Raw genomic sequence first — 24,744 nt, 5'->3', positions numbered from 1 at the left:
TAGTCAGTTTCATCCACTGCCTCATGATCAACACATGTAGCTCCTAAATCACGAAAGCAACGCTTTGGCATTTCTGAATGCACTATGTTCAGATTTGATATGCTAGTTCTTGAAACTTATTAATCACGCATCAGGACATTAAGTTATTCACCAAAATTACACTTGATGGATTGTTTCTGAAATCAGAAGGAAAACTGACCAAACCTTCAGGTTGTTCTGACGAATATTTTTATGAAATTTTGTTCTTTCGCAGTATCCAAATTCTGCACACTTTGGAATATCTAGCAGTATTTCTTTGAGGGTTTCATAGGGAAGTGAAACGGGATTATCTAAAAATGCCGAGCTGTAAGTACCCTTTCTGATGAACGTAAAGAAATGAGACACAATATTGTCATCTTTAGAATCGTGCTAGTCATACTCCAGATATCAAACCGTTCTATGTTATGCTCGAAAGCTTTGGAATTCAAGTGTATATCCAACTGCCCTATCACACACTCCATCCTTGCGCCAAAATGACAGTTCGAAGTAGTCGAATTGATGTGTCAAGCAAGAACTCCTTAAATGGTGTTACTTAAGGCAGGTTAAACTGGATTAGCACAAATAAATGTAAGATACCGCAGACAGTCAGTGTTAGACAAAGTATTTACAGGTAACAAGTTAATGATCAAACTATACTAATCCAGTCAAATCAGGAGTCAGAAATGAAGAGGTTCGAAGACCTATTTAGAAAGCTGTCGATATATAGAGAAGAGTTTGATCTAAGTTGGCTAGAGGTTGCAAGAAATTTCTAGCACTGTACTCACTCATGATCTAGTGGGAATGCGTGATCGAACGCCATCAACTGGGGTGTGTCCAGTAAAACTAATGAGACTTACAGAACTATTTATTTTGGGAATTTATTTACCGCTAAAGTTTTATGAGTCTGTTTTTTGTTAGAACATTATGTATCATTTTTTAAATTTTTACTTTCACTTATCGTGATATCAATAATAATATATATTCTCAGACAACAGTATGTTACATGCCATTTCACAGGCAAGATCAAACTGTTGCAAATGTTGCAGATTTTCCCTTAACAAATTACTCAATTAGGTTGATACTTCACAGAGAAGATTGTTGATATAAACAGACGATTAAGTTTCACGCATTAGAATATTAATGTTAATAAGACTCTAATGCTCATTATGAGAGCTGGCGCGCCTTGTGGAGGATGCGTTTCGACAAGCAATTGGCTGTCAAGAGCAAATGCAAATAAAGTCCAGAGAATCCATTTGAAGGTGACAACTTTAACGTGCTTTTTAATAGAGATCACAAATGAATTCCGGAGGTGTTAGCGACAGCGCAAGAAGGCCACATGTTCCGTATATGTTTTCGATGGTTTACCACGAATGTTCTGGAAAAATGTTCATGACTAATGAAGTTGAGTCATTTGTGATAAATGATTTAGGTTTGACTACCTAGACTGATTTTCTTTTACTAGATCAATTTTTAAGCAAGTATATTTGAAGAAGGCCCAGGACAGAGTGAGTTGGATAATGCTGGTCGGCGGCCTATGCTCCATAAGGAGTAACAGGCGTAAGTAAGTAATATTTCAAGAGATTAAAGAAAGCAAACCAAATATGGCGTTGAATGGATAAAGAACCGTGCTTGATTTAAAAGGGCTGAGAGCTTGGAGTTGTGTATTTCTAGATTTCAGCAAGAAAACAGTGTTCGAATATCAACTGCCTTTTTTGTCAAAACTAATATAACTCGAGTATATTACTGTAACTTATATAGCATCGTGAGTAGACTCCCATTAAACGTAATCGCACAGTTTTGCTTGTAGTACGATTTCTAGATGAAAAGTTACACCAATTGAAGGTTATATATATGAGACAAAGAGGTGCTTGGCGTAGGAGATTTTCGTCAATACAATTGGTTCGTTAAATCCCACTAAACCACAAACTTTTCTGCCTTACAGATACGACTGGATTCAGGTTATCCCCCCTCCATCATGTTAACTGGTTATTAACGCTACCGCCCCTGTTTATTTTCTTCATAGTTTCGCATATTTTTATATCTTAATCTTAACGGAGGAGATACCTGATTTGTTTAGGATCAAGACTTTTTCGTCTCCCACCCCTCGACTCATGCCATTCTGGTTCAACAATATAGAAGCCTGGTCATGCTACGCGGAAGTTTGCTTTCACGAGCACGGTATGACAGACTCGTGCCCACAATTCCTCGAAGTATTCAAAGTATTACAGCGCGATTTCACCAGGTGCGTCACGCCTAGTATGTTCAACAGTGATGTCTCGGAAACTTAAGAAGCTTTGAAAAGCCTATTTCTAAGCGTGGAGATCCAACCGACTGATATAGATTAGGTCAACTCTTCAACAACAGCGATCTACAACATGGCTAAGAAACAGAAATGTTACCACGAACGTAAGAGCTCATTAGTCTGAAGTAACATTGGACAATAACCAGACAATCTTCAAAGCTGAACACAGGACTACTCGGAAAATAGATATTCAATATTTAACGTGGAGAAATACCTAACGATGGAAAAGGCGGGAACAGTTAATTGGATGAATTGGAGTTGATCGGATGGCATAACTCGACCATGCAGGCGTGGTCCCCATTGAATGTTACCTTATATCTTCTATTCATATTAAATGTATTGTTCCTTCTCTAGCCTAACCTTGTTCTACATCATGTATTGGTAATTGATACGATACAGTGAGTTGGTGTAGTCGATGGTGTGACTTCCACGTAAGATCTTATAGATTAGGCAGTTATATCATGACAAATCTCCAATTTTAGGATTAGGTCTATTATTAGAGCAGTACTAATATTATAGTAGACCATAATTCTACAAGTCAACGGACCTTTGGCAAGAGCCTGTTTACAGAGGTCTTCTTGATTAGGCTTCCCCAACAGGTGGAGGTAGTGTTTGTCTCGTTTCAAAATAGCTCCGTAGACGGACTGACTACATCTGACGACCGAATTCTGTAGACCTTCAGAACCCCAACGCCCAGATTTGGCCTACCAAAAAGACGTCGCAGATCTCTCGTTTTCTCACTTGTATTCTTATATTCTTCATAATCGAAGACGCTCCTAAAATCCTTGAAGAAGCTCGGTACAAAAATTCTCTCTATACTATCAGATGCAGCAACAGTAGTCAGCGGACATAACCGTCTGTTAAACATCACTGATGTGATGACGGAAGTTCCTTACTGCGTCGATGGTGGCGCAAAAGTTAGAGTTCTACCTGAAACTCCCAACTGCATGAATCAGTTTTCGACACACAGGCGGCAAGCGATACGTATACCCTAATGTGAGTTTACAAGAACGCATGCGCTGGCTGTGTTCCCAAACTTGACGTATAGTAAATATGTGGTCGATGCAGCCACGACCATGTCTGAAGCCAGCCTGATTTTCTCGTGTTTGCAGTACACAAGTAGTGTACTGAACGATATCTTCAGTTAACTAGGTGTTCGTAAAACGATAAATGTGAGTGCAAACCATGAGAGTTCTATCCTATGAAAGTATAATTCCCAACCCATCTCCATAAAAATGGTATTAACTTTTACTCCGTTTGTATAAAGACAACCGTGAGAAAACAGCACTATTTGTGTAAATAGTTATTAACAAGGTTACTGACCACTTTAGTGCTTAGTTTCATCGCTTAAATCGACCATATCACGTGATTGTCAAATCATAACAAAGCATTACGGAGATGTCAAGAAACCAATTATGAATAGCTACTTTTAGTTTTGATTGAGGGATTAGCTACGGAAAATAAGATAGGTAGTGCTTTTTCATATATCCAAAGGTTTTGATGGTTCAGAATGCGTTCACAGTTGTCTATTCGGAAATGTCAGAAATATAAAACACAACAAAAAATTGTGTGATGTCAATGAAACTGAGTTACATGATTATATTACAAATCAAGTTGTGGCAATACTCGTTAATTTGGTGCACAACTATTAGATCTTATAAGTTATAATGAGGAAGATACTTCAAATCATTAACACATTGCAGCCTCTGGTGAGCATGACCATGCGATATTAGTTTTCCGTTTATATATTGCTGTAAACAACGAACTAACCCCAATCATAATAGAAAATAAAACAAATAAAAAAGAAACTAAACACTTAACAACCGAAGTATACTAATAAATCAAACTGCAATATTCCGAACAGGTTGCTTTGAAGATCAAAGGAAGTTGTACTTTCAAGACCCATCACAGTATACATGACAAATGATACCACGCAAAAGAAAAAAGCTGAACGCCATAGTTCAACAAAGCGGCTTCTACTCGTTTCCACCAGATAGAAGAAGCAAGAGACGGTTTATAAGGAGCTTATGGAAACAAGTCTCAATAACGAAAAGCCAGAAGTACTTTTGTCTTAGCATAAAGAAAATCTACAAGTCAGTATAACAAAAAGTTCATTATGGAGTCCTACAAAGTGCCACACAACATGAGTAAAGAAAAATAGAAAGCATGCCACAATAGTAAGGAGGTGAGACAACAATGTTACAAACAGGAGAAAATTAGTATAAACATCCAGGTACTATCAAAGCCTTTCGAGAATTTATAAATCGTGTAGGTTCCGTTCTTACTATAAAGAACATTATTTTCCATAACGCATAAATGGATATTATCGGATTAAGGAAGTCGACGTACAGAATTTGAGAACAAGATCAAAAGAAAATTAAAATCCAAGATGGATTGTGACACATTATCCCCAAATCTAAAGGCATAAGAGTAAGACCATCCATAACAACGCTGATTACCGAGAAACCGGAAAACTCACATTGAGAATTCAGTCCGAATAAAAAAGTACTGGCAATAAACCTACAAACTGTCACCAAGCAAGTACAAACATAGATAAGAAAATGTAAACAACGGCATTCGTAACCAGTAGTTTAATTATCTAGATGAAAATATGATTATCTCGAAAAACTAAAAGCACGATAAATTTGATATGTTCTCAAAAATCAAAAGCAACAAAGGGTATCGGTTGACCGCAAGTTGTCTGGATGAAAAGTTCCTAGTGGGATCTCCCATGGTAGTTTGGGGACCAGTGTTATTGTCTCTATATGCAAATGACCTTCTCAGCCTTCTATTATTATCGATCTTGTTGCACACAGAGAATATCAAAATACGGGGAGCGATACAACACTAAGAGGACAGTTCATAGCCACAGAAAATCGTATGGAAACGATTTGAATGATTTAGAATTCGGTACTTGCAGCTAAACGTTTCCAAATGTATTGTGATGTATATTGGTCACCAGGGTACAAATACATACACAGCGAACAACGTCGAGCTACCCGTTGTTCAGACAATAAATGATGCAGGAGTCAATATCACCCAATATTTGAAGACTACTGAGCACTGCCATGCAATATATGGTAAATGTCTTGAAAACTTATAGCCGTTACGCAGAGCTTCCATTCCTGACTTTGTGGTGTTCACTTGATAAAAACTGAAGTATTGCATACAAGCATTTAGCCCTTACCTAAACACACAGAGAGCTATCGTAAAATGCTTAAAGAAATATATATAAGCTAATACCTGGAACCCGACCAACAATGGAAGAAACCATCAAATTCATTACACAAATCAAGAACTGCAGAGCACCAGACAATTACCAGCTAAAGCAATGAAGTTAGAAACATAAGCAACTGTAATTTCAACGTTTTATCCGGTAATGTGGGTTTGAACGTCTTCAAGGTCATAGTAAAAGGTAAATACGACCAAAAAGAATTTCGCATAGAACTCTTATTCAGCCATGTTGAAATGTTGATTTTGGATTTAATGAGAATTTAAATCACTACATCAAATGTGTACAGTATGCTTCAAGTGAAGGTTTATGTACGTTATTAAAATTCAGTGATCAAAAGAAGTATTACGTTACAACTAGGGCTATATTGATCATTCCGTTTAATATTTGAGTAAGGTGGGTCCAACCTTAGTGTATGTAAATCGAATGAATTAGATTTTATGTTGCATAGTTAAATAAAAGCAACTGGAGATAAATTCAAACAATAGTCAATTAAAGTTACACTTATACCACTGATAATTATCATGTTACTAGTGGGAGCGGAATTTGAAGGCGACAATATTTTTGTTCAATAATCAACAACTTCCCGTCTACAGGATATCAAAAGCCAATTTCAAAGCTTATAAGCCACATGGTTCAGTACTGGGTCGTCCCAAACATTTAAAAAGTCATAGGTAAAGCCTATTTGCTTGTGGATATTCATCAACTAAATATACCTGGGAGTATGTGGTGCGCTTGGGATTAAAAGCTTTATGGGTCATGGATCCGATAAAAGCCTTTACTATGGTCTCTAGTTAGTATCACTTCCCATTAACTGATTAATAAATTGTATGGTGATAGTAATTGTAACAATTGCACCGTCGCGAACTGCACTTGATTTAGCGATATCGGAATAACTCAACAAGAATTATTTGGATCAAGGACAATAAAGGATTAGTACGCTGTTAATATGTAACTGAACTCATTTTTCCCCAGACAATAACGAGTTTTTGATTGTTTTGGAAAACTAAAGTCAATCTAAGTATAACTAATGGTCTATGGCATCAATGCCTGCAGCAGCACAAAAATTTGGCATAAACAGTAAATCGAAGAAATCAAAAAACGACCCAACCTTAAAACTCAAGATTTAAGAGAAGTGAAACAGTTAATGCATCTATGTCATTGAGATCAATTCTGAACCATATCATCCAAATTCTCTATGTATTTATGATACCATTATTACGGAACAATCACTGCGAAAGTATGCCAGTGAAGAAATATAATGTTGGTTGGAGGATCAGGACTGGATAACAGAGCATCTTGATTTTTTTTTTGCATACAATAATCTGTGATTTTCACAATGGTATGAAAGCGCGACTGATAAACTAGGTAAGAGTGACTAGTGTCAGTGTGCTGTAATCATAGGACGGATTTGTCAACACGTTGTTCGAAAGCCAGATAAAAACGAGCTCGGAAATATAAGACAGTAAACTATCCGGTTAGGAAAGGATCAACATCTAGAAACCAATCATAAATTAGAACTGCTTGAGCACAAACAGCTAATAAACGTTCTTTATGGAGAAAAGGAATAATTATCTTTTGGCCCTAAGACACATCTCCAATGGACATAACCTACGTGATATTACGATAAATTCATATTACATCGGACGTCAAATAGCGTTGATATGAGAATAAAAATAAACAAATAAGTCATACTGAAACATATTCCACACAAAATTTCAGTACCAGAAAAACATGGATCTCATTCAAACAAAAATACATGGGTGCATGATATTCACCGTATCCGTCACAGGATTAAGGAACAAAAGACATGGGAAAACTTTAAGTAGTTAATTCATAATGATTTGTATAGAAGTGAATATAAAGTGCTAGTGCGAAGGATGTGAATTTTCTAAAGAAATATTTATTTATCTATAAATCTCACTAAATATTTCAGATTTCAGTAGAAATAAAGGCGTAATATTATATTATGAGCACGCTTCTTCGTACAATAAATGTAATTTATCTGAAAATGTTTCCCGTAGTCGAGATCTCACTAATTTCAAATTGGAGGTGAGCAAACCATTTTCCACAGTGAATGGAAACGAAGAAAGGTGAACACGTTTAATCTGAAAAGAATCAATATCAAGCATTTCATTTATTTATATAAGTAACGACGAACATTGAATGACTGTATGTGTAATATAAACAGGAAATTATTTCGCACACACCGTGCAGCATTTTATTTCCCAAGTTAATCATATCACATATTGACTTAAAACATGTGAATGGATAATGATTCGGTAAAATCCCTACAAACACATGAGAAGAGCAGAAACACCGTTGAATCAATCAATCTAAATAGACTGCATGTAACATACTAAAGCATGTTACCCCTCATGGAGTAGCACAGGCCGCCAACCAGCACTCTCCATCCAACTCTGTCCTGGGCAATCCTTTCCGATTTCTATTTATCCTTTTCATATCTGCTTCCAGTTCTCGGAGCAGTGTGTTCTTTGGCCATCCTCTTTTCCGTTTCCTTTGAAGATTACAAGTTAGTGCTTGTTTAATGATGCAGTTTGGTGATTTCCTCAGTGGGTGTCCTATCAACCACCGACGTCTTTTCCTGATTTCCTCCTCAGTTGGAAGTCGGTTTGTTCTCTCCCACAGTAGACTGTTGCTGATGGTATCCTGCCAACAGGCATTCAGTATCTTACGTAGACAGTTGTTTATAAATACTTGTACATTTTGATGATGGTTGTGGTAGTTCTCCAAGTTTCAGCCCTTACAGTAGAGCTGTCTTGACGTCCGGATTGAAGATTCTGACTTTGATGTTGGCTCACTGTTATTTTGAGTTCCACATGTTCTTCAGTTGTGGGAATCCTTCCCATGTTTTGCCAATCTTTATCTTTACGTTAGTGATTGGCTTGCCTTCTTTGTCGTTGACCGGTCTCTCTGGTTTACAATATCTCCCTGCTAGTTTCTTCGTTGTGTCATATGGTTGTTTCATATTACCTTCTCTTGCAACTTTTTACACTTTCGTTGCTAGTTCTTCCGCGTATTTCTGCTTGTCGACTCTAATGATCTTCTTCACTTGCTTGTCTACTTCTATGTATTCAGCTTGTGCCTTAACTTTCTCTGTTTCTTGTTCGGCTGCTCTTAATTTCTGTCTTCTTGAATCTTGTGTGGGGTTTCGATAGTGATTCGTTCTTTATGATATTTCTTGCGAACGAGCACCTCCTGACATGTTGAAGTTAGTGCTTCTTTGATCCCTTTCTAATCATCCTCCATAGTAGCTTGTTGTTTTTCTTTCAGTAGATCCTGTAAGGCTTGGGACCTGTTGTTGAGAGTTATCTTAAATTCATTGAGTTTATCAGTATGTCGAAGGAAGGCTGTATTGAACTTTTGTAATGCTGTTCCCTCAGCTGTCCAATGCTTCCTTAACTTCAGTTTCATCTTGGCCACAACCAAGTGGTGATAAAAAGCTATGTCAGCTCCTCTCCTGGTTCTCACATCTTCCATTGACCTTGCGAATTTTTTATTGATACAAATATGATCTATCTGATTCTCTGTGGTGTGGTCCGGTGAGACCCATGTAGCTTTGTGTATGCGTTTGTGTGGGAATATTGTGCCACCTATAATTAATTTGTTGAATGCACATAGATTTGCAAATCCCTTGCCATTCTCGTTCCTTTCTCATAGTCCGTGTCGTCCCATGATATCTTCATAATCGTTGGTGTTTATCCCGACTTTGGCGTTTAGATCTGCCATCAGGATGGTCAGGTCTTTTCCTGGGCACTTCGCTATGATCCATTGCAGCCTCTCGTAGAACTGATCTTTATCGTCGTCGTTGTTATCATTAGTGTGTGCATCACATTGAATAACATTCATTGTAATTCCCGCCTTCTTTGTTTTGAATGATGCTTTGATGATCCTGGGTCCTTGAGATTCCCATCCTATAAGTGCGTTTTCGTGCTTCTTTGGACAGCATCAGAGCAACTCCCTGAGTGTGTGGAGCATTTTCCTCTTCGTGACCGGAGTACAGCAACATCTCTCACGTATCTATGCCTTTGCTGTCCAGCTTGGGTCCAATGGGTTTCGCTGATTCGGAGAACCGCCAAATTGTATCTCCTCATTTCCGTTGCTATTTGACTGATGCTCCCGGTCTCCCACATAGTCCGGACGTTCCATGTACTTATAAAAATTGTTGCTCTGGTTGTTAGAAGGGGCGTCAGCCTCGCGACTTACGAAGAATCTCGGCTTTCTTCATGAGGCATCATCATTCTTCCTTCAACTCCCAGGGCAGAGTCTAAATGGTTAGTTTGTTTATTCTGGTTAGCGTTTTTTAGCAAGGTTGTTTCCTAAGGGATAGGGTTGCCGACCTCATGCCTAACACTCCTTTACCCGGTCTTGTGATCTGCATTAGCCCTAGCAGAGCTATAGGCAGAGTTGGACTGAACGTTAGAGTGTCTTTAATTAAAAAATCCCGTAAAATGTCTATAGGTAGAATAGTTCCCAACAACCATTCAGGATATTCCTTGTTCACTTTAGCCTATTTCATGTAGTATACATCCGCGTGATTGGATTAATATTTCTGACTGTCTTTCTTTCATTTGAGAAATAATACAGTGGAAACTACTGTACCGTACAGTTTAAATGCTTTGCTCAAGCCTGTTCCTGAAGATAAATTAATCTATTCCTTCGGTGAAAGGGACATTGAGAAGCGAGATCATATTATAACTTCTCACTTCAGTAGTCGGGAATAAATCGACGAGACTATATAAGTTCAGATTTGTTGGTATCTCTATGTCAAACAATACACGTACAAATCTACTTATTCAAAGTAATCATTACGTTGGTTTATTTGCAGGATTCCCAGAAATTATTCAACACAAGAAAGCAGAAATCTGCCCGGATATCATACTAGAGACTAGAAAAACTGTCGCTTATTTCACGTTTACAGCGTTCGCTGATCTAACATCGTAATAAATAAAATAAATTGACTTTGTTTCCTGAGGAGAGTTACTAGATGCACTATTCGAAATTAAAGGTAAACAAAACTAAATTTGTTCTGTAACCCATATACCGATTACAATCTCTAGCACTGTTTCTAGTGAAATAAGTTGACGCTGAGTGCACTCTGTAATTCTTTGAAAAACGCTTCAGAAGACGGAGAACGTCCCAAAAAGCTTCAAAACGAATGTTTTTTAAAAACTAACAAAAGGTTAGAAAAGAATGCATTATGCTCACTTAAATCTGACCGAAAGATTACCACATAAAATATCAACTTTAACATCATTTACCCAAACCTATTTTGCGTATAATTTAACCCTTAAAAAACTGCTTCCATAATCCACTCATTATTTTGACTTAGAGTTTGAGAATCAAAGATCTTAGGTTAATAGCTAAAGCAGTCCGAGTACAATACAATACATAAAAATTTTACTGAAATAGCAAAGGAGCAAAAGACCAAAACCTCTGAAAAAAACTGTTTCAAAAATCTTACTATCTCAAATCCTTTTAGTCCTCTTTTCCTTCCCAAATTTTCTAATTCTGAAACAACAATATTACGTGCTGCAGGCTGTGAACATAGTGTTGACGTATCTACTATTGGAATAGAATCATTGAAATTGTATTTAGACACCTCAGTCTCTTCTTTATTACCGTTCAATAACAATGGGTCATTTAAATTCGCCTTAGCCACTATGCGCTTAGTCAACTCTTTGATATTTGGTACAACTACAGCTACTGGAAAATCGTTGAGTGAATTGCCATCAACAAAGATTTGCTCAACTAGTGGACTGAGTTGGTAGATATTTTCCAATCTTTCTGGTGCAATATACTCGCCTTGTGAGAGTTTAAATATGTTTTTACACCTGTCGACAATTTTTAAAGAACCTTCCTAGAAATTAAAAAAACAAAAAACAAATCACATAGGTAAACAAATAGATGGAAATGTAAAAAAACCTGCAATATACAAAGTAACCAATTGTTTAAAATGAAGTCAATAACCAAAAGATACATGAATAACGATGAATAAAGAAATGAATATTCCAAATCGATTGATGTAGACTAGAATCAGAAAAATGATTTCAAAAACGTAATTTAATTATCTAGATGAAAATATGATTATCTCGAAAAACTAAAAGCACGATAAATTTGGTATGTTCTCAAAAATCAAAAGCAACAAAGGGTATCGGTTGACCGCAAGTTGTCTGGATGAAAAGTTCCTAGTGAGATCTCCCATGGTAGTTTGGGGACCAGTGTTATTGTCTCTATATGCAAATGACCTTCTCAGCCTTCTATTATTATCGATCTTGTTGCACACAGAGAATATCAAAATACGGGGAGCGATACAACACTAAGAGGACAGTTCATAGCCACAGAAAATCGTATGGAAACGATTTGAATGATTTAGAATTCGGTACTTGCAGCTAAACGTTTCCAAATGTATTGTGATGTATATTGGTCACCAGGGTACAAATACATACACAGCGAACAACGTCGAGCTACCCGTTGTTCAGACAATAAATGATGCAGGAGTCAATATCACCCAATATTTGAAGACTACTGAGCACTGCCATGCAATATATGGTAAATGTCTTGAAAACTTATAGCCGTTACGCAGAGCTTCCATTCCTGACTTTGTGGTGTTCACTTGATAAAAACTGAAGTATTGCATACAAGCATTTAGCCCTTACCTAAACACACAGAGAGCTATCGTAAAATGCTTAAAGAAATATATATAAGCTAATACCTGGAACCCGACCAACAATGGAAGAAACCATCAAATTCATTACACAAATCAAGAACTGCAGAGCACCAGACAATTACCAGCTAAAGCAATGAAGTTAGAAACATAAGCAACTGTAATTTCAACGTTTTATCCGGTAATGTGGGTTTGAACGTCTTCAAGGTCATAGTAAAAGGTAAATACGACCAAAAAGAATTTCGCATAGAACTCTTATTCAGCCATGTTGAAATGTTGATTTTGGATTTAATGAGAATTTAAATCACTACATCAAATGTGTACAGTATGCTTCAAGTGAAGGTTTATGTACGTTATTAAAATTCAGTGATCAAAAGAAGTATTACGTTACAACTAGGGCTATATTGATCATTCCGTTTAATATTTGAGTAAGGTGGGTCCAACCTTAGTGTATGTAAATCGAATGAATTAGATTTTATGTTGCATAGTTAAATAAAAGCAACTGGAGATAAATTCAAACAATAGTCAATTAAAGTTACACTTATACCACTGATAATTATCATGTTACTAGTGGGAGCGGAATTTGAAGGCGACAATATTTTTGTTCAATAATCAACAACTTCCCGTCTACAGGATATCAAAAGCCAATTTCAAAGCTTATAAGCCACATGGTTCAGTACTGGGTCGTCCCAAACATTTAAAAAGTCATAGGTAAAGCCTATTTGCTTGTGGATATTCATCAACTAAATATACCTGGGAGTATGTGGTGCGCTTGGGATTAAAAGCTTTATGGGTCATGGATCCGATAAAAGCCTTTACTATGGTCTCTAGTTAGTATCACTTCCCATTAACTGATTAATAAATTGTATGGTGATAGTAATTGTAACAATTGCACCGTCGCGAACTGCACTTGATTTAGCGATATCGGAATAACTCAACAAGAATTATTTGGATCAAGGACAATAAAGGATTAGTACGCTGTTAATATGTAACTGAACTCATTTTTCCCCAGACAATAACGAGTTTTTGATTGTTTTGGAAAACTAAAGTCAATCTAAGTATAACTAGTGGTCTATCGAAGATGATAGGTTGGGTACAAAGATAAACCACTAGACTAAAAAATCCTCTTATTAGTTAGAGAACATACTTTTGTCCAACTGCCAATGTCACCAGTATACAACCATCCATCTTTGTCAATGAGTTGTTTTGTGCTTTCTTCATCCCTGTAATACCCTTGAGTACAATTTAGACCTTTAACACATATCTGTACAATTGATAGGAAGAGAAATGAAATCAAGAAGAAACTATAAGTGAACTGACATCCGATATTTAGTCTTAATAAGTAAGTGTTTCAGCACGCGACGATTTTTGACTAACTGATATTAGTAATATCGATCAACCGATGCAATGCAAATTAATTGCTGATATCATGAGTACTAGCAACAAATGTACCCTTATAAAATATATCCGAAAATCCACCAGTTTTCTTAAAAGAACAGTGACACAACTACTCGTATACTAGTCACTCGTTTATCACACACAAGTTTGTGTACTCGACTATGAGCCATACAATTTGTGTGAGGGCTAGTGATACTAACTTGATTCTCAGACGGGACTAGGTGCAGTGTATTTCGTATATTATTACTATACTGAACCATTGAGGATAGATAAAGTTGATACATAAAGAGTGAAACTGTAAACTGATATCCAGCAAGCGAATTTAATCCATCAATTTATTAGTTCTCCGCGCATATTAATCTGAATTATTCATGTTTTATAATTAATAAAAGACAAAAAGCCATGTAGTTCTTCTACGGAAGTCCATAGTTTTGAATGGTTATTAAATGGATAACCATTCGCTGAATCAAGTTAAACCTAAATATTTGGATATTTGCATTGGATATAGAGAATCTTCATAACAGTTATACGGACACTTTTATGTCCAGTTGAGAAAATTAGGTTGATTAATTTAGTCACATATTGAACTAAGATGCAGATAAAATGAAACACTTCACTAGTGAATGAAAACCTGAGTACTGAGCTCTCTGGCTTTTTTTAACTGCTATCGTTTGTGAAGGTAATTATTCTTAGATCAAGTATCATGTTCATACAACAACCTGTAGAAATAAAACAATCTATCATCTAACAATTACTTAACAATTTAACTGCAGGAAACCTATGAAGAGTACCAGGCTGACAGATATTTATCGGTTGAAACCTAATTTTTAACATTTTATTCGCTTCTCATATTTTACACTAATGAAGATAAACTAATATTGAAAATATTATGGGTGAAATTCTTTGTTTACCGATTGAGCCACTGACCAATTAATAGATAACGAATACTTACTTCACCCATTTTCATCTTGTCAACGCTGATACCCATATGCGGTACATCTACCAGTTTGGCTGAAACTCCTGGGATAAGCGCACCAACATGATCCAGGGTTTTATCACCAAACAGTGTAAGCGTAATAACGCCACATGATTCACTTAAACCATAACCGACTATTACCTATTAAAAATGTATTTTTTAAAAAGAAATAATATATTATTATTTATATCAAAAGAATAGGTTACACACACAGTGGATGAATATAGTGGAGGTGAAATCTATTAGTTAGCAATGCTTAATATTTGGATGTTTTAATGCCTAATTAAATAGTGAGTTTGTAGAAATCATCAATGTAACATATTTATCGAAATAACTCCACCTGTATATCATCTAAGGATACAGGCAGGTCACAAGACCGGGTAAAGGAGTGTTAGGCATGAGGTCGGCAACCCTATCCCTTAGGAAACAACCTTGCTAAAAAACGCTAACCAGAATAAACAAACTAACCATTTAGACTCTGCCCTGGGAGTTGAAGGAAGAATGATGACGCCTCATGAAGAAAGCCGAGATTCTTCGTAAGTCGCGAGGCTGACGCCCCTTCTAACAACCAGAGCAACAATTTTTATAAGTACATGGAACGTCCGGACTATGTGGGAGACCGGGAGCATCAGTCAAATAGCAACGGAAATGAGGAGATACAATTTGGCGGTTCTCCGAATCAGCGAAACCCATTGGACCCAAGCTGGACAGCAAAGGCATAGATACGTGAGAGATGTTGCTGTACTCCGGTCACGAAGAGGAAAATGCTCCACACACTCAGGGAGTTGCTCTGATGCTGTCCAAAGAAGCACGAAAACGCACTTATAGGATGGGAATCTCAAGGACCCAGGATCATCAAAGCATCGAAATACAGGCGTACTTACGGATCCTCAAAGGATGTATGTTCTGGATTAGTGGGACAGGATCTATAGGTAATATTCGGTTGTCTAATCGATAGTTGGTATGTTGAAGCTCCAATTTGAATTACACGTATCTTATAATCCTGAAGCAAACACTGCACATTGTTCTAATTGACAATCAAATAGTATTATGTCGAAAGACATCTAACTTTAATATATTGGCAGATGTTATTATTAGGAATAAGTTTTCATGAAACAAATAGTAGTGCAGTGAAGAAGAACACGGGTGAGGACAGCCAAATTGTATTTAGGACAAATTACAGAATTACTTGGTAAAATAGAAAAACCATATAGTAAATCGTTAATTTGCAAAATATCATTCTATCATATCAAACCGGACCGTTGCTTTTGCAAACATCAATCCATTGTCTCGCATTTCATTGTTCATGCGATTTCTTACAAATCCCATTGTTTTCTCGCTCTTCTTTTCTTGATCTTCTCCATCTTCTGCTGCCAGACATTACGTTCTTTTGACTCGCGTTATATACTACTTATATCAATATAAGTAGCACGCACCACACTCGTCCCCCCCTTTTAACAAGTTGCTGTCGTAGTCTTTCTGGTCTCCGTACCCCTGTGTTCTTTGGTGCTTTTCGTGATTCACACCCATGATGATCTTGAAACCATCTCTGTAGTTGACTAGCATTTACGCGCTTCTGCTTGTCTTCTCTCCGGATCGTGTAGACCGAGCCGCATCTCTCCGTGATAACATACGGTCCTTCCCATTTTGGGGCCAGCTTCCCCGACCCTGCTCCCCCTGCTATGTTACTTTTTCGTTCTCTACACTTTACTAGGTCCCCCACTGCAAAGGGTTTCCACGTTCTCCTCTGTTGTTCTGCCTTTTTTGTGTCTGATATTTATTTCTTTTCCACGTTCCTTATTGCCTCTCTCCTCTCTTTCTTAACCTTGTTGTCGTCCACTTCTGTTGTTGTGGCCAGGTCTTATTATGCATTGGAAGTCGTGGTTGTCTGCCATACATGAGCAAGAAAGGTGACTTCTTGGTTGTTCCTTGTGTGGAGGAACGATGTGCAAGCAAAATCAATGGTAACTCTTTCTCCCAATTTCCTCCTTTTGATGCTAACCATTCCTTTAACGTCCGATTGTTTCTCTCTGTAAGCCCGTTTGTCTGAGGATGATACGGTGTAGTTCGTATTCTCTTGATGCCAAACTGCTTTAAACGGGCTTTAAACTCGTCACTTTCAAAACAGGGACCCTGGTGAGTTAATATCATCTTCGGTATTCCGTGACACGCTAAATTATGCCGGATTACCACTTCGGTCACTGTTCTTGCCCGCTGGTCTGCAATGGATACGGCATCTACCCAACGTGTAGCATGTTCCGTCATCACTAACAGGTACTGGTTACCGCTCGCCGTCTGTGGAAACGGTCCCATCACATCCACCGACCATAGATCACCGACTGCGGTTACTAGGATTGACTGTAATGGCGGTTGTGTGTATCGATCGCTTTTCATTAGCTGACACTGCTGGCAGGTTAACACGTATTCAGCCACATCGTCTCTCATGCTCGGCCAGTATGCACTTTGTCGTAGTAAGTCCGTCGTTCTTGCGATGCCTGTATGTGCTACCTGGTGACACTCGTGTATCACTTTACGCCGCCAGTCTTTCGGGATCACCGCCACCCAATTCTCATCATCGTCCTGCCAGGTCAGCACTCCATATGAGTTCACTCTCAGTCGTTCCTTTTGCCGAAGCAGCGTTATTACCTCCTTGTCCATTGTTCGTTTATCTGCGTCTGCTCCCTCTTTTATCACTCTGATTACCTCTCGAAGGTTAGGGTCAGCTTTCTGCTGCCGGACGAGCTCTAATGGGTCTCCTCTAAACTATTCACCGCGTATGCTGTTAATGGCAGGTCGGCTTCCATGTCTGGTCTTGACAAGTAATCCGCCATTACGTTTTCTTTTCCTGGAACATGGCCGATACTGAAATCGTATTCTTGCAGGCGTATCACCCATCGCGCCAACTTCCCTCGGGTGTCTCTTGCTGTTTTCAACCACTGCAGGGGTTTATGGTCGGTCTCAATGTGAAATCGTCTACCTAAAAGGTATGGTCTCCATTTTTCCACTGCCCACACGATCGCTAAACACTCCTTTTCGATGGTTGAATACTTCTGTTCAGCAGGTGTGAGGACGCGACTCGCGTATTCCACCACTCTATCAGCCTGACTCAACACAGCATCTATACCATGATCATTTGCGTCTGTGGCCACTGTAAACAGTTTTCCGGGTTCAGGCAGTCTGAGCGTCATCTGGCGATCGTCTAGCATGTTTTTGATTCGGTTGAACGTTTGTTCGGCAATCTCAGTCCACGTAAACTTGGTGCTGCTCAATAACTTATATAAGGGTGCTGCTATTTCGTTGAAATTCTTGACAAACCGACTGTAGAACGCCGTTCTTCCCAGGAACTGTCTCAACTTCCTTTTGAATTAGGTACTGCAATATTTTTTATGGTAAGAATTTTCTCCGGCAATGGTTTTATTTCTCCATTTCCCACTTTATGTCCCAACAATGTGACGCTACTTCTCGCTATCTGCGACTTGTCCTTATTAATCCGAAGTCCAAATTCGTCAATTCGCTTTAAGACCGCTTCCACATGCTTGATGTGATCTGTTTCTGTTTGACTGTACACAACTACATCGTCGCCATATACCTCGACATTATCTAGATTCTTGAGCAGTAGTGTCATTAATCTTCTGAACGTGAACGGTGCACCCGCCAACCCGAACGGCATTCGTTTAAATTGATACTGTTTATCACGTACAGTAAACGCTGTCTTGCTTCGATCACTCTGTTTTATAGGCAGTTGCCAATAACCTGACCGTAAATCCAGCACTGTAAACACCGTGGCATTCTGTAGCCGATCTAATGTTTCCACCACTGTTGGCATTGCACAAGGCTTCAGGTCTGTTATATTATTCAATTCTCTGAAGTCGACACAAAATCTATACTTTCCATTTGGTTTCTTTACCAAGAGTACCGGCGAGCTACATGGACTGTCCGCTTCCTCAATTATACCTTCTTTTAACATTTCCTGGACCTGACGATTTACCTCGGCCTCTAAATGCACCGGGACACGACGTGTTGCAAATATATTTACTCAACTGTTCTTTATCGGTATTTCGTGCTTTACTCTGTCACAAAATCCATATGGCTCCCCATCTCCCGTGAATAGTTTCGCATACTTTTTGCATAACTCGTGAATGTTTGTTTTCTTTGACGAGACATCCGCTGCAACTCTTATTTCAGCAACTTCGCTACTTTCGTGTATTGTCAATGAACCATATTTCGTGACCACCTTACCGCTTCTTAAGTCAACTATCGCTTTTACTTCTCGTAGGAAATCTGCTCCTAATATCGGTCTCGATAAGCTTGTGGTTACGACGAACGGAAAATTTATCTCAGCATCCCCCACTTTTACAATACTGTTAGATACGCCAAACACCTCTAACATATGGCCCCTATCGTGTGGACAGCTAATGTACACGGATTGATTCTCTTACATTGCTCTTTGCCTATTAACGATACTGCTGCGCCTGTATCGATCAGACAAACTAAATCTCGCTCATTTATGTTCACTCTCGTATATACTGCCCCTCTGTCTACTAACGCAACAATCCCCAGATTCCTAGGATAGAAAGAACACTCGTTGTAACGTCTAACATATCTGCGTCTTCGTCTTGTTGGACAGTTTATCTTCCAATGTCCTGTCCCTCCACAAGCGTAACATTTATCGTTCCTTTTATTGTTCACTCGTATTGCTGCAATCTCACGCTCCAGCTCCTCAATCTTCTTCTCGACATTACTCATCTCCTGCTTTTCGCACCCGACCGGAGCTACCGTTCGCGTCATCAGCTGACGAGTCACCTTCGCCAGTTCACTGATATCCATCGGTTGCGCTGCGTTCACCAGTTTCAGCTGTTGGGAGACGGTGGTAGGCACACTCTCGATAAACTGTGACGCCAACAACTGTGCCTCCGACTCCTCATCCAGACTCGGCAGCGCACGGCGTAACAATCTGGTAAGCTCCACAGCCAGCACCAGTGGGTCACCATCGACCGGCAACCTCGCCAGCCGGAACTTCTGCAGCGCGTCCTCTCTGTCCACTGGGCTGTCAAACTCCGCCGCCAACCACTCCGTGACTGTCTCCCATGTCGTCTTCCCGCCAGCACCGTCCAAGCTGTCATACACAGCCTTCGCCCTGCCTCTCAGCAGCGTCCCCAGCACCACCAACTTCGACTTCGGCTCCTTCACTCCCACCAGCTCCGCCACGGCCTCAAACTCCTTCAGGAAGCTCAGCACATCTCCGTCCTCAAACTCCTTCGGCCATGGAATCTTCATCCTTAGTGGAGGCAGCGACAGCAAATGTAGTGAAGAAGAACACGGGTGAGGACAGCCAAATTGTATTTAGGACAAATTACAGAATTACTTGGTAAAATAGAAAAACCATATAGTAAATCGTTAATTTGCAAAATATCATTCTATCATATCAAACCGGACTGTTGCTTTTGCAAACATCAATCCATTGTCTCGCATTTCATTGTTCATGCGATTTCTTACAAATCCCATTGTTTTCTCGCTCTTCTTTTCTTGATCTTCTCCATCTTCTGCTGCCAGACATAACGTTCTTTTGACTCGCGTTATATACTACTTATATCAATATAAGTAGCACGCACCACACTCGTCCCCCTTTTAACAAGTTGCTGTCGTAGTCTTTCTGGTCTCCGTACCCTGTGTTCTTTGGTGCTTTTCGTGATTCACACCCATGATGATCTTGAAACCATCTCTGTAGTTGACTAGCATTTACGCGCTTCTGCTTGTCTTCTCTCCGGATCGTGTAGACCGAGCCGCATCTCTCCGTGATAACATACGGTCCTTCCCATTTTGGGGCCAGCTTCCCCGACCCTGCTCCCCTGCTATGTTACTTTTTCGTTCTCTACACTTTACTAGGTCCCCCACTGCAAAGGGTTTCCACGTTCTCCTCTGTTGTTCTGCCTTTTTGTGTCTGATATTTATTTCTTTTCCACGTTCCTTATTGCCTCTCTCCTCTCTCTTCTTAACCTTGTTGTCGTCCACTTCTGTTGTTGTGGCCAGGTCTTATTATGCATTGGAAGTCGTGGTTGTCTGCCATACATGAGCAAGAAAGGTGACTTCTTGGTTGTTCCTTGTGTGGAGGAACGATGTGCAAGCAAAATCAATGGTAACTCTTTCTCCCAATTTCCTCCTTTTGATGCTAACCATTCCTTTAACGTCCGATTGTTTCTCTCTGTAAGCCCGTTTGTCTGAGGATGATACGGTGTAGTTCGTATTCTCTTGATGCCAAACTGCTTTAAACGGGCTTTAAACTCGTCACTTTCAAAACAGGGACCCTGGTGAGTTAATATCATCTTCGGTATTCCGTGACACGCTAAATTATGCCGGATTACCACTTCGGTCACTGTTCTTGCCCGCTGGTCTGCAATGGATACGGCATCTACCCAACGTGTAGCATGTTCCGTCATCACTAACAGGTACTGGTTACCGCTCGCCGTCTGTGGAAACGGTCCCATCACATCCACCGACCATAGATCACCGACTGCGGTTACTAGGATTGACTGTAATGGCGGTTGTGTGTATCGATCGCTTTTCATTAGCTGACACTGCTGGCAGGTTAACACGTATTCAGCCACATCGTCTCTCATGCTCGGCCAGTATGCACTTTGTCGTAGTAAGTCCGTCGTTCTTGCGATGCCTGTATGTGCTACCTGGTGACACTCGTGTATCACTTTACGCCGCCAGTCTTTTGGGATCACCGCCACCCAATTCTCATCATCGTCCTGCCAGGTCAGCACTCCATATGAGTTCACTCTCAGTCGTTCCTTTTGCCGAAGCAGCGTTATTACCTCCTTGTCCATTGTTCGTTTATCTGCGTCTGCTCCCTCTTTTATCACTCTGATTACCTCTCGAAGGTTAGGGTCAGCTTTCTGCTGCCGGACGAGCTCTAATGGGTCTCCTCTAAACTATTCACCGCGTATGCTGTTAATGGCAGGTCGGCTTCCATGTCTGGTCTTGACAAGTAATCCGCCATTACGTTTTCTTTTCCTGGAACATGGCCGATACTGAAATCGTATTCTTGCAGGCGTATCACCCATCGCGCCAACTTCCCTCGGGTGTCTCTTGCTGTTTTCAACCACTGCAGGGGTTTATGGTCGGTCTCAATGTGAAATCGTCTACCTAAAAGGTATGGTCTCCATTTTTCCACTGCCCACACGATCGCTAAACACTCCTTTTCGATGGTTGAATACTTCTGTTCAGCAGGTGTGAGGACGCGACTCGCGTATTCCACCACTCTATCAGCCTGACTCAACACAGCATCTATACCATGATCATTTGCGTCTGTGGCCACTGTAAACAGTTTTCCGGGTTCAGGCAGTCTTGAGCGTCATCTGGCGATCGTCTAGCATGTTTTTGATTCGGTTGAACGTTTGTTCGGCAATCTCAGTCCACGTAAACTTGGTGCTGCTCAATAACTTATATAAGGGTGCTGCTATTTCGTTGAAATTCTTGACAAACCGACTGTAGAACGCCGTTCTTCCCAGGAACTGTCTCAACTTCCTTTTTGAATTAGGTACTGCAATATTTTTTATGGTAAGAATTTTCTCCGGCAATGGTTTTATTTCTCCATTTCCCACTTTATGTCCCAACAATGTGACGCTACTTCTCGCTATCTGCGACTTGTCCTTATTAATCCGAAGTCCAAATTCGTCAATTCGCTTTAAGACCGCTTCCACATGCTTGATGTGATCTGTTTCTGTTTGACTGTACACAACTACATCGTCGCCATATACCTCGACATTATCTAGATTCTTGAGCAGTAGTGTCATTAATCTTCTGAACGTGAACGGTGCACCCGCCAACCCGAACGGCATTCGTTTAAATTGATACTGTTTATCACGTACAGTAAACGCTGTCTTGCTTCGATCACTCTGTTTTATAGGCAGTTGCCAATAACCTGACCGTAAATCCAGCACTGTAAACACCGTGGCATTCTGTAGCCGATCTAATGTTTCCACCACTGTTGGCATTGCACAAGGCTTCAGGTCTGTTATATTATTCAATTCTCTGAAGTCGACACAAAATCTATACTTTCCATTTGGTTTCTTTACCAAGAGTACCGGCGAGCTACATGGACTGTCCGCTTCCTCAATTATACCTTCTTTTAACATTTCCTGGACCTGACGATTTACCTCGGCCTCTAAATGCACCGGGACACGACGTGTTGCAAATATATTTACTCAACTGTTCTTTATCGGTATTTCGTGCTTTACTCTGTCACAAAATCCATATGGCTCCCCATCTCCAGTGAATAGTTTCGCATACTTTTTGCATAACTCGTGAATGTTTGTTTTCTTTGACGAGACATCCGCTGCAACTCTTATTTCAGCCACTTCGCTACTTTCGTGTATTGTCAATGAACCATATTTCGTGACCACCTTACCGCTTCTTAAGTCAACTATCGCTTTTACTTCTCGTAGGAAATCTGCTCCTAATATCGGTCTCGATAAGCTTGTGGTTACGACGAACGGAAAATTTATCTCAGCATCCCCCACTTTACAATACTGTTAGATACGCCAAACACCTCTAACATATGGCCCCTATCGTGTGGACAGCTAATGTACACGGATTGATTCTCTTACATTGCTCTTTGCCTATTAACGATACTGCTGCACCTGTATCGATCAGACAAACTAAATCTCGCTCATTTATGTTCACTCTCGTATATACTGCCCCTCTGTCTACTAACGCAACAATCCCCAGATTCCTAGGATAGAAAGAACACTCGTTGTAACGTCTAACATATCTGCGTCTTCGTCTTGTTGGACAGTTTATCTTCCAATGTCCTGTCCCTCCACAAGCGTAACATTTATCGTTCCTTTTATTGTTCACTCGTATTGCTGCAATCTCACGCTCCAGCTCCTCAATCTTCTTCTCGACATTACTCATCTCCTGCTTTTCGCACCCGACCGGAGCTACTGTTCGCGTCATCAGCTGACGAGTCACCTTCGCCAGTTCACTGATATCCATCGGTTGCGCTGCGTTCACCAGTTTCAGCTGTTGGGAGACGGTGGTAGGCACACTCTCGATAAACTGTGACGCCAACAACTGTGCCTCCGACTCCTCATCCAGACTCGGCAGCGCACGGCGTAACAATCTGGTAAGCTCCACAGCCAGCACCAGTGGGTCACCATCGACCGGCAACCTCGCCAGCCGGAACTACTGCAGCGCGTCCTCTCTGTCCACTGGGCTGTCAAACTCCGCCGCCAACCACTCCGTGACTGTCTCCCATGTCGTCTTCCCGCCAGCACCGTCCAAGCTGTCATACACAGCCTTCGCCCTGCCTCTCAGCAGCGTCCCCAGCACCACCAACTTCGACTTCGGCTCCTTCACTCCCACCAGCTCCGCCACGGCCTCAAACTCCTTCAGGAAGCTCAGCACATCTCCGTCCTCAAACTCCTTCGGCCATGGAATCTTCATCCTTAGTGGAGGCAGCGACAGCAAATGTAGTGAAGAAGAACACGGGTGAGGACAGCCAAATTGTATTTAGGACAAATTACAGAATTACTTGGTAAAATAGAAAAACCATATAGTAAATCGTTAATTTGCAAAATATCATTCTATCATATCAAACCGGACCGTTGCTTTTGCAAACATCAATCCATTGTCTCGCATTTCATTGTTCATGCGATTTCTTACAAATCCCATTGTTTTCTCGCTCTTCTTTTCTTGATCTTCTCCATCTTCTGCTGCCAGACGTAACGTTCTTTTGACTCACGTTATATACTACTTATATCAATATAAGTAGCACGCACCACACTCGTCCCCCTTTTAACAAGTTGCTGTCGTAGTCTTTCTGGTCTCCGTACCCCTGTGTTCTTTGGTGCTTTTCGTGATTCACACCCATGATGATCTTGAAACCATCTCTGTAGTTGACTAGCATTTACGCGCTTCTGCTTGTCTTCTCTCCGGATCGTGTAGACCGAGCCGCATCTCTCCGTGATAACATACGGTCCTTCCCATTTTGGGGCCAGCTTCCCCGACCCTGCTCCCCTGCTATGTTACTTTTTCGTTCTCTACACTTTACTAGGTCCCCCACTGCAAAGGGTTTCCACGTTCTCCTCTGTTGTTCTGCCTTTTTGTGTCTGATATTTATTTCT

The 24,744-nt window shown here is 40.2% G+C and overlaps 1 protein-coding gene across 2 annotated transcripts in view; it reads right to left on the bottom strand.

Moving 5' to 3' along the window:
• Nucleotides 1-7,087: 7,087 nt before the first annotated feature.
• The window catches only part of ACSL5_1 (Long-chain-fatty-acid--CoA ligase 5), an 84,872-nt gene continuing 67,215 nt past the window's right edge, over nt 7,088-24,744 (bottom strand). The window contains exons 14-17 of one of the 2 annotated variants that reach the window (XM_051218741.1): nt 14,591-14,755; nt 13,388-13,504; nt 11,038-11,433; nt 7,088-7,660 (exon numbers count right to left, since the gene is read on the bottom strand). In XM_051218741.1, the coding sequence (XP_051071349.1) occupies nt 7,520-7,660; nt 11,038-11,433; nt 13,388-13,504; nt 14,591-14,755 (819 nt within the window). In that variant the 3' untranslated portion in view covers nt 7,088-7,519. The remainder of the gene's footprint in view (nt 7,661-11,037; nt 11,434-13,387; nt 13,505-14,590; nt 14,756-24,744) is intronic. The other variant, XM_051218742.1, reaches the window with a different exon arrangement.

The sequence above is a fragment of the Schistosoma haematobium genome, chromosome ZW (assembly GCF_000699445.3).
Source record: "Schistosoma haematobium chromosome ZW, whole genome shotgun sequence".
Lineage (NCBI taxonomy): Eukaryota > Metazoa > Platyhelminthes > Trematoda > Strigeidida > Schistosomatidae > Schistosoma > Schistosoma haematobium.
This window is presented reverse-complemented; position numbering and strand designations above follow the sequence as displayed.